This window comes from Daucus carota, chromosome 7 (assembly GCF_001625215.2).
Source record: "Daucus carota subsp. sativus chromosome 7, DH1 v3.0, whole genome shotgun sequence".
Classification (NCBI taxonomy): domain Eukaryota; kingdom Viridiplantae; phylum Streptophyta; class Magnoliopsida; order Apiales; family Apiaceae; genus Daucus; species Daucus carota.
Window position 1 is genome coordinate 1,689,407 of NC_030387.2, and position 10,698 is coordinate 1,700,104.

The 10,698-nt window shown below is 34.8% G+C and overlaps 2 protein-coding genes across 8 annotated transcripts; both read left to right on the forward strand.

Moving 5' to 3' along the window:
- Nucleotides 1-125: 125 nt before the first annotated feature.
- LOC135147628 (uncharacterized) lies at nt 126-4,041 on the forward strand. Of its 7 annotated transcripts, none has more exons than XR_010285286.1 (5): nt 126-616; nt 717-996; nt 2,260-2,402; nt 3,104-3,491; nt 3,579-3,893. XR_010285286.1 is itself a non-coding variant. In XM_064080770.1 (5 exons), the coding sequence occupies exons 1-3, from the start codon at nt 428-430 to the stop codon at nt 2,919-2,921; spliced, it is 735 nt and encodes a 244-aa protein (XP_063936840.1). In that variant the 5' UTR covers nt 126-427; the 3' UTR covers nt 2,922-3,491; nt 3,579-3,705; nt 4,008-4,041. The 7 variants fall into 7 exon arrangements, 6 of the variants coding, with proteins under 6 accessions (XP_063936840.1, XP_063936841.1, XP_063936843.1 ...); XM_064080770.1 differs by adding an exon at nt 4,008-4,041 and having other exon boundaries at nt 126-996; nt 2,899-3,491; nt 3,579-3,705; XM_064080771.1 differs by adding an exon at nt 4,008-4,041 and having other exon boundaries at nt 126-996; nt 2,899-3,491; nt 3,579-3,698.
- A 1,335-nt stretch (nt 4,042-5,376) lies between these two features.
- LOC108193440 (prefoldin subunit 5) lies at nt 5,377-10,194 on the forward strand. The gene is made up of 4 exons (XM_017360093.2): nt 5,377-5,653; nt 5,869-5,972; nt 8,540-8,617; nt 9,896-10,194. The coding sequence occupies exons 1-4, from the start codon at nt 5,443-5,445 to the stop codon at nt 9,977-9,979; spliced, it is 477 nt and encodes a 158-aa protein (XP_017215582.1). The 5' UTR covers nt 5,377-5,442; the 3' UTR covers nt 9,980-10,194.
- Nucleotides 10,195-10,698: the final 504 nt, after the last annotated feature.

The following is a 10,698-nucleotide window of genomic DNA, read 5'->3' on the forward strand; positions in this document are numbered from 1 at the left end:
AAAAATATAGACATTTAAAATACTTGTGAACTTACCAACAAATTACAGTTATTTATCATCTTATTAATTAGACAGATTTAACATATCAAGTTCACCCACCACTCTAGAGAAAGTGTATTCTTAATAGTGTTTTTCTTGTTTACCCCTTAATCCCCCCATTCCAATTACTGCCACAACTTTCTGCTCTGTTATTGGTTCGTGCAACGGTTTGATTTGTGTTGCTGTTTGGTATGATCATACTGCTAATGCCGAAACTCCTGATTTTTCATTACTATTATGGAATCCGGTTATTAGACAATGTAGGTTTCTCCCTAAACATCAGTCTACTTGTAAGCCCGATGTTCTGGAATTTGGTTATGTCCCCGAAATTAATGATTATGTGATTGTAAAAGTTGGATCTCCGGGATTCGATATTGAGGTCTACAAGATGAGGGCCGATTCTTGGACAACTATTCATTGCAATTATTTTGCTGGTGTTGATTCCATTCCGACTGTCTATCGAGTTCGGACTCCTGTCTTCTTGAATGGATCTTTTCATTGGGCCACCAAAAGGAGCAAATGGCACAGAACAAATGAGACCGACTATATTGTGTACTATAAAGTTAAAGATGAGAAGGTAGGAATTATGAATGTCTTTGATAATTATAGTGCTATTTTTGATATAGTGGTGGATGATGATGAGAGATCTTTTGATGATTGGAAACTTTCGGTGATAGATGAAAGATTAGCCATGATACATTGGTGCGGGGAACGAGGGAACTTATTCGAAGTATGGGTGATGAATGATTATGGTATTGATAATTCCTGGACTCGCCTCTTTCAAATTGCTGATACTTTGTGTAGTTATGTAAATCCCATGGGTTATTGGACTAATGGATTGATGTTACTTGACCGGACAGCATGTTTGAAGAGGGGCTTTGATCAGTTGCAGGTGTTTTTCTTTTATGATGTTGAAACTAGATCCTTGAAGAAAATTCCGCTGGATCATTCAACGGGGTATATTAATGGTTTTTCAAGTTTTGTAGAAACTCTGGTTCCCGTGAGATAGTTATTTTTTTTGTTTGTGTTAGTTATTGATCGGAGCAGTTTCACCCTGTTCTAAACTTGTTCAACCATGTTCTATATATTTGATAGGCTCTACTATGCCCCTACTCCAGTAAGGTGTTATCTTTAGGTGGGATGGTCATGTTTTAGGCATTTTGAGGAGTGACATTTTTGTTTAAAAAGTTATGGGATTATATATTTTATTTTTTGTTATGGTTGTTATAAAGCTCTTGGGGCAGTGATTTTTTTATTTTTTTGCTAAAGTTAAATTTTATAGAAGAACAAGAATATACAAGATCAGGGGCATATGCTGCACAGAAGAGTAAGAACTCACCTAAAAGCTAAATGACTAACCATCAGACTACGTTAACAGAGCAACATAAACTACATCTAATATAGCAGAGCTAATAGAGCAACATTTTTTCTTGTAGCTACTTTGAAAGCATTACATGTGAACAATTTTTCACCAACCATTCTAAAAACCAACCGTCTAATTTGATGGGGAAACCTCACATGACCTGGCGTATGCATCCTATCATTCCTCTCCACTGAATAATGCGCAAATTTCAGAGCATCATGACGCAAATTGAGTATTTTTCTAACACACCAAGCAGCATTACGGGGCACATCCATGGTCCAGAAAGGCTTTGCTCTTATCACAAAACAACGAAACCATTTTACCCACAGTGACTGATTCGTCGTTCTTCAATAACCCAAGATTTGTCAATGTATTTATTCTGATTAATGTTGTGTGGTGTTGCAGTTGAATCATGCAAGATAGTTTTTGTTCTGTTGCATGAATCATTGTCTGAAATTTCAAATTGGCATTTCATATTTATAACGATACTGAAAGTTCCAATTTTATATTTTCGTTGATCTTAAATTTGCTGAGATTTATCTATTAGTGTTGAGAAGCAATTTATCCACTTTTTATCTTTCTGCTTTAAAACGTGTACTATATTTGCTCTCTTTATCGTTCTATATTCCATTTAGCTTTTGTATTAATTTTTAGCTTGTATACTTTTTGATGGATTAATGATTTTGGTGTCCGGATTAATTATCAACCTTGAAAATTTAGATTTTTTTTTCTTTTTAGAACCCTAATTTATTATAGAAGTGATGTAGAGCAAGCTGCAATAGAATATTAGTGACATGTTTTGAAAGATTGGGATTTCCAGGTTTGTATTCATGTGTATTTGGATTTTACCTCTCCAGGCAGCACCCCACCTTAAGGTCAAGAGTCGGATGGACCAGACATGTCAAATATTGGTGGACAGGGTCTGGGAAAAATCATCTTTGGCGACAATGCAAAAGTTTGACATGGACCAAGATGTTCTGGCGCCAAAACATCCAAAGAGGTATAACGATATATCTTAAAGCTTTCCTTGATGTTGTGCAATTAACTGTAGTTTTAGTCATGTCATCTCTTTCAGATTTTTGATTAAAATTCCACAAATTCAGATTAGACATTGATATACTGACTAATTATTTACTACATTATACATCTAACTCAGATTGGAAAGTGGCTTACTATATGAATAATGTTTTTATTCTGAGAACGGTCTGCAAAATTCTGAATTAGTTGAGTTGACCTGGCACTGTTAATGAAAGCACTCACGTCTTTCAGCTAAGCCTTTTCTTCTGTGTAACCTCTTCTGTGTAACCTAATTAAATTTACTTCTATTCGTGTCACTTGAAAAAATAATCACTTCTAATATATAAGTTGAATAAAATCAAGCAAGTGACAATTTTATCCTTAATTTGTTGTGACATGTAAAATATTAATTCGTTGTGCTTAAATGAAGCTTTGTTGTGTACACCGATAGATAGTCTATGTTTTTTTTTCTTATCTAGGAATCAAGATAGTGACAGATTGAGAAGTCACAGAAGAGAAGAATTTATAGACAAATCGATATTGTATTGGGGAAGTTGGTTACATAACAGTTCTTATCCTCGTTATTTTGTAGTGGCTCTGTGGCTGTAATGTATTAGATACCTATTGTGTATTGATTGATTTCTTTATAGGCTGTCTTACATATTTGTTGGTACTAATCTCCAGGATCCGGAACTTGATAAATATGTTGCCGAGTTCCTGAAATCCAGCAATTTCTTGGTGGAGGAGGATTGTTCGAAACGTATTATAATACTGTGCTCGAGCCTAAAACCGAAAGTAAGGTCTTCTGTTTATTTGTCTAAGAATTTGGATCCGCATTTGACCACCTCAATTGAGAAGCTACGGACGGCCGTTGTAGATATATATTTTGTGACTGAAGGTCAAAGAATGTCCAACTCTATTTTATTATTTATACGCAATGTAGTACAATTTGAATATTGAAAGTTGAGGAAACTAATGACAAACAGGCCGAGGATTGGCTGATCTTTTAAGCTCTGAAGTTGCTTCGCGTCTTGTTAAGATCCTCGAAGAAATTGACCTTTTTGACATTCAGGTTTGCTGAGTGTTAATGCTGTGTACATTAAAAATTTGTTACAATCTTTTCTATATCAAGGACACAACAGTTTTGCACTTGTGTCAGTCTATGGCTGCTGGAATTCTCTCGCGTTTAAGTTTTGACAAGTGCGGCAAAGTTATAAAAGAGGCAATTCCAGTCCTTTTGAAATATATATGCAGTGACGCGCCTCAAGTAGCAACTCCGGTAATCTGTAGGAGTTTCCGAGTCAGTTTTCTTATCACTGTGAATGCAATGTAACTAGATTTGTTATCTAAATATGTAGGCTGCGTCAACATTGGCACGTTTAGCTTATAAATCCTCCAAAGCGATAGAAGTTTCTTATCCATGAACTTTCAGAAATGAAACAAGTACGAAAACACTAGAGCTTTCACTATCAAATATATTATGACCGTGGGTTTATTCCTACTTCTACTTTTGCAGAAGCCAAATTTAACTAAAACTTTATTCATAAAAACTCTAATTAAGCCACCTGTCATGCAATGCCTTGAGCAGAAAGTTTTACGTTCTTCGTTTAAGAAGTATCAGAAATGCTTTTGTTTTTGGACAAACATTGTGATAATGCCTCAGAAATGATCCTTGAAGTTGAGCAAGAAAGAAGTGGATGACTAATTGAGGCAGAAAAGTTAAGAGAGGTCACTACCCTAGGCAATGAAGTTGAGAAAGAAAGAGAAGTTGGCAATGCTGAATTACACACACTCTCATTCAAAGAGCTAACATAAATATAAATATAAGTTATTCGTACAAAAATGAAAATAATTGTTACCTTCTATTGTAAGGAGTTTTATCATCCTGTGTGTTGATTTGTTGCTAAGCCCTATTCTATATTGTTAAGCATATCTCATCATATGTATAATTTACTGGTTGGTGTGGAAGGTGGTAGAAAATTAACAACATTTTGCTTTTCTTCAATTGGTCTCAGTTTATCTATTTATTTGCTAAGAGCATCTCTAAGAGGCTCTTCATTTAGACTCCTAACTTGAGATTTGAGGAGGGAGAAGCAAAATGTTGCTCCAAGAGACTCTTAAGTGGCTCTTAAATCTTAAGAGCCTCTTGTTTCTCTCTCCTCTCTCCTCAAAGTCCCACATGGCTCCCAACTTATTTTTTCACAATAAAAAAATCCTTCCCTCCAATCAACCTCCATCTTTCACTCTCTTTTGTTGTAGTGGAGCCCAATATATGAATAAAATATGAAATAGAGAAGAGATGTAGAGAGTATTGTTGGAGTTTACACTCTTAATTTTGTCCTAAATTACTAAGAACCGCATTTTTTATATTATATTTAGGAGCCAGGCTCTTGGAGATGCTCTAAGTGTCTTTCTCTGTTACATATCTTTTTGGTGCATATTAACAACTAATATCCTTTCTAACTTTCTAACTCAAAATTTGGTACATATACTTTCTAACTCAAAATTTTACCTCATATTAACGGATATCAAATGTCTTGGGGATCTTATAAAAATTTAAATTAACAAAAAATGTTTCTAAAGTTAATTTTAGAAAAATTATATAAAGTCACAATCATTTTGTGTATAAAAATTGGACAAATTTCACGTCGATAATCTTTTTTAACCATGATATTGTGAGTATCATAGGACAAATTTTTTCCATATAAACAAAGATATATAAAATATGAAACATATGATTTAAAATTAATTGAAAAATATATTATCATATATTAATATTAGAAAAATATTTACAGATAGATATATTTTTTACTTACATTAGTGATTTATTATATAAAAATGTTGTAAAATCTAATTTTTTTGAGAGCAAATACAATTAATTGCTCAATATAATTTAATTCATCAATATTAAAAAAATATTAAAATTAAAATTATAGAGTTACCTTTGGCTCGTGTTGACGACCAGTAATAAGAAAAAGCAGACTTGTTAGAGCAGCAGAGAGAAAGAAGTCGGAGAGCGAGAAATGGCGACGGCGGGGAAAGGAGGAAAGACGATGATGACGACAGCAACGGCGGAGATGGAGAGAATGAGCGTGGAGCAGCTGAAAGCAGTTAAAGAACAAACAGATCTCGAAGTCAATCTCTTGCAAGACAGTCTCACGAATATTCGCACCGCCACTTCTCGTCTCGATCTCGCTTCCACCGCTCTTCATGATCTCTCCCTCCGTCCCCAAGGTAATCTCTCTCTCCCTCTCTCCCCCTTCCCCTCTCTCTCTCTCCATTCCTCTCCCTCCCTCCATCCCTCTCCCTCCCTCTCTCTCCCTCTCTCTCCCTCTCCCTCCCTCTCTCTCTATATGTCCCTCTCCTTAAATATACGTATACAGGGTTTGTATGTATGGGTTTTTGATTGCAAGTGAATTGATTTATTGGTTGTATATTTGGGGGTTTAGGAAAGAAAATGCTGGTCCCTTTAACGGCGTCGCTTTATGTACCTGGAACGCTTGATGATTCTGATAAAGTTCTGGTTGATGTTGGTACTGGCTACTTCATTGAGGTCTCTCTCTCTCTCCCCCTCCCCCTCCCCCTCCCCTTCCCCTTGGCTTTTTATTTTTTTGCTAGCTTCTTCCTGTAGAATGATTAGTAAGATAGAGCTTTCACTATGAAATGGATATATATAAGTTGGAATTTCGTTATTTCTTTTCTGTGATCGAGCAACAGAATTACCGGACTTTCTATTCAAAAAGATCAAAAAAAACAATATATAGATATTTATCAGTGTTATCGGAAGCGTTATGCATACTGGGGCAGAAAGCTCCCTGTAGTCTAGGCGGAGAGTGCAGAAGCAAGGCGTGCACTTCTTTGAAGCTGGGCGCACAATTTAAATTTTTTAAAATAATATCATTTAGGTCATATATAAATTTACATAGGTAACTTGGTGGCTTCATTCCTGAACCATATTGTCCGATAGCCTCTATTGCTGTATCGGAACTCTCATAGTTCACTCCATTTAATGGAATACGCTGTGTCATACATCCGGCTTGCAAAAGCTCTTACATGGCCTGACCCCTAATTCTTTCATAACAGCGTTGTTTTCATCCAACATCCTTGTCTGTCCCTTAAGGTTTTGCACCGAAATTTCAGGACGTGGCCTCAACCATAAATCAAGTGCCCCCTCCATTTGCTGTTCTGAAGTTGAGGCACAAGATGTCTTTGTGATGCTCTTTTGCAGAATTACGGTCTCCTCTAAATCTTTTGAATCTGATCCCAGATTTGGAAATGGTATTTTTTTTATCCTTTTTATCCTGCTGCTTGCCAGCCATCCACTCTTCGGTCTCTTTTTTCACCTCTGATGGAACTTTTGGACAGCCCTTTTCATTTCTTCGACTTCCAGTTACATGTTCTTTAACACTGTAAACTCCTCCGGTTGTTTATATCCCTTTTTTAGGTTGTTGGAAATTAAAATAATCTTTTTATTTGGGCTTATGAGTCTAGTTCTGTTTTTGGTTAGTACTGGGCCGTAAAATTGACCCAATAACATTAATTATATGATCGTGCGCTTAGCTTCACTGAAGCGGGCTTTTCTATAGCTTCGCGCTTAGGCACGCTTTGCTCTTCATGAAGTTGCTTTGCCACATAGGCGTTAAGAGTTCTCTGAGCTCCGTATGAGCGAGTTAGTGCGATTATGAAATTGGCATAAAACAGCTCTTGACTCATGATTACACTCAAAAAATTGCACAAAAATACGCAAAAAAATAATCGAAAAAGACTAAGATACCCAAGTTAAAAAGAAACCCCTACTCATCTTTATAAGTTATAGCCCTTTACAAGGAAGAGAAAGAATTTGAGGGAATTGAGATCGAGCTAAACAATTGGGAAGCCTTTGACTTGCTAAATGTTATTGATTGATAGTTTGATACTTTCATTTGATGTTCCCACTATGTTCGAGACTTTTATTTATGTTTGAAACTATTTTAAGTACTATTCTATTGTTTAACAAGCGATAGAAAGGATAGTCCCTCGCGCGAACGACTAAAAAATGGTGAGATATTAGAAAAACATTTTCAAAATTATATAAGTATCAATATAGATAATTATATAGATAATTTCATATTTGGCAAAAAATCGTGCGAGTAATCGCGCTTCTCAATTGAAGCTTTCTCTTTTAACAATTTTACGTGTTTTGCAACAGTTTTTTTAGCGATTTGCAGGGAAGATATATGATATGGATCCCCTTAGTTGTTTTCTTATTTGTTGTCAGAACTCAGAATTAAGATTTGATGTTTTGCCATTCGTGAGCTTTTTTAATTTAGGTCTGTGGGGCTTTCATTATTATTGCTCAAGCAGCTGAAGAAATGTTTTTTTTTACCACAAGCTGCATGTTAGCCTATTGCAAATTTAATTTAGTATTAGTCAAAGAGATTGCATGATTGACACTTTCTGTCAATATTAGTTTCAAAGGCTTTTTAAATTCTTATAATATACAGTGCTCTTCATATCTGTAGCTTTAAAGAGGATGTGATGCTTATCCGCCCCATAATATTTGTTGCAATAGCCAATAAATGGAAGAGAAATCATGCATGATTTCCCAAATTGTGTCGCCTGGATTAGTTTGTACCATAAGTTCTTTCCGTCCTGCAACATATTTCTTTTATTACCTCTTTTTCTGGGGATATCATTTATTACCTGTTTTTCCGGGGATGCGTTATTAATTACTAAAAATATGTTTGTTGAGATAAGTTACAGATAAAATAAACCTGGTGTTAATTGTCTAGTAAATTGCGAATGATCTTTTGTAATCTGTTGTTTTGGAAGACCTTGTATCTCGATATTATTATTGGTACCACCTATGGCCAGGCCCAGTAGTTACAAACTTACAAAAGATGTTGATATAAAAATTATTACAATCGTTGCCTTGTTGGTCAAATTAATATAACCTCTCGTGCGACGGAATTTATAATGCAACTCAACACTGGAGCTCCCTCTTCAGTTGTTGAGTTAGTGAATGCCATTAAATGTTATTAATTATTACAGAGGAACTCCTAAAAATTGAAATCCACTACATGTGTTGACAGTTTTTTCTTCTACTGATTTGGACAACCAATGTTTCTTCTTTTAAATTAGAAAACAATGCTTGAGGGGAAGGATTACTGTGAGCGGAAGATTAACTTGCTGAAATCAAATTATGACCAGCTTTTTGAGGTACGCATATGGTAGATTGCTTTGTTTGACTTTTATTTATATCTTGATGTTAATGACCTCGTTATAATATGATCATGTATGAGGTCTAAGCAAATCCTTTTATGATCAAAATTTCCTCTCAAGATTGCTGTCCTATAAAAACTTGAATTATGTATGTGCATCCCAAGTTTGCCTTGATTCTCCCTTCAATTGTAAGATGTTGAATGCACTCTAGGTATTCTTTAGCATTATTTGATATAGTTATATTGTTTATACAGGAATAAAGTGTGTAGGGGTTTTCGACAAATCACCGTGTTTCCTCTCCTATCTGTTCTTTTTTAAAATATGATTTCGTTAAATTAGGTAGGTGAAACGAGTACTAATGGTAGAACTGTCAGTTCTTAATTAAATGATTTGGTTCATGTTGAGTGTTTCTTCTCCTATTGGTTCTATCATAAAATATAATTTCGTTAAATTAAGTAGGTGAATCGATTACTAATGGTAGAACTGTCAGTTCTTAATAAAATGATTTAGTTCATGTTGAGATTCACCGAGCTTTTACCAAACTTCAAGCCTCAAGTTCTGTTTTTCACAAGTTGGGCCGAGTTTAGAATTACATCATCTCACATATGTGTTTAGGCTGTCTCGCCACAAACTGAGATATAGCTAGTCAACTTGCTGTAATCTGATCAATTAAGCATAACCTGTTTTTTGTGGTTCGATTTCATGAGAAACAGACAACAAGAAACTAGGATGTAATCAGAACTTGCATTAGTGAGTAAAAATTGATAAATATGTCTTCTTTAATGGTTAAAATTTACACAATTTCTGTAATATTAATCATAATTGTGTCAAGATGAAGTGTCGAGTTAAAGTGTAGATTAGAGAGGTTTAGCTCAGCTTGGATAAGAAGAATATTGAAGCTCGACTTATTTGTCTGCTCAAGTCAAAATGCAAGCATCTCAGCTCATATTACAGATTTATATTATTTTGGCAACCTTACCTCTAGTTTTAGTTCCCTTACCAGTCAGTTGTAACACATCACGACACTAAAATGTTATTTTCCACCTCTGCATAGATACTGAGGAAAAATGTGAGCTTTTCTGTGAAACATAAGTACTACACAAATTGTTATTTCATACTGTTGGATAGAGCATTCATTCACATTGAGTTATTCATACTAGTAAATAGAGCATTCATCCTTGTTTTTCCTTTGCAAGTGCAACATAATTCGAAGTAGCAAATTAGCATAAGGCATTACTGGATTCTTTTGGATTAAAACTGTTTATTCCAATGCAGGTGGCAGCTAAGAAGAAAAGTATAGCGGATGAGGCGGGAGTAATTTTACAAGCTAAACTGAAGCAATTGACTCCTGCAACATAAACTGTAGTGGATTATGAATAGATATATTTTGTGCAAGGTTAATCAAACTTTGTATTAAAAGACCAAACACCGTAATCTAGATCTTTCCTTGATTTTAAGATGTTAAAATTTTGAAGCCCGTCAATCTCAGCAGTTCTTTTGGAAACAATTGTAACTTGGGGCACCGTTTTTCTTGTTTTTTTGCTGTCATCTAATTATATTATCTTCCTGAAATATACTGTTTTGTTGCCTATGTTTGGGAAACAAAGATGCAATTGCTGCACTGTGCTACCTCCTTGTGGCTTTTTACTGTCTTATCTCCTTGTAATGATGATCTCAACAGAGGGTGTTTGGCTTACCTTATTTTACGAAGATAAGGGCTTATTTCGTGAAAAAGAATACCATATTTATATATTTTTTTTGTATGAAAGAATTAATAATCATTTAACATTCCATATTTGCATTACATACTTCTTTTAACTTCTGAAATAAGTGATTTATCTCTATTTTCTCAAAAATATTGATTTATTTCTAAAAAATAAAATGAGTCAAATGTACCCTACTACTATGTTTCATGCATTGAAGAGAAAGATTAAGCTTTTCTTGTTTGTTAGAAGAGAAAAATTTAAGAGAAACCTTGCATCACCAATGCTACAATGTACCATCACATGTCAAGTATACAAGTTTTATATACACACAGCATGGAATCTGAACCTTCCTCTTTTTATGATCATGGGGAA

Coding starts and splice junctions, on each gene's coding strand:
- LOC108193440 (XM_017360093.2), top strand. CDS start 5,443: ATGGCGACGGCGGGGAAAGGAGGAAAGACGATGATGACGACAGCAACG. Junction 5,654..5,868: donor TCTCTCCCTCCGTCCCCAAG/GTAATCTCTCTC, acceptor TTGGGGGTTTAG/GAAAGAAAATGCTGGTCCCT. Junction 5,973..8,539: donor GTACTGGCTACTTCATTGAG/GTCTCTCTCTCT, acceptor CTTTTAAATTAG/AAAACAATGCTTGAGGGGAA.
- LOC135147628 (XM_064080770.1), top strand. CDS start 428: ATGAGGGCCGATTCTTGGACAACTATTCATTGCAATTATTTTGCTGGT. Junction 997..2,259: donor CCGCTGGATCATTCAACGGG/GTATATTAATGG, acceptor TTACCTCTCCAG/GCAGCACCCCACCTTAAGGT. Junction 2,403..2,898: donor GCGCCAAAACATCCAAAGAG/GTATAACGATAT, acceptor TTTCTTATCTAG/GAATCAAGATAGTGACAGAT.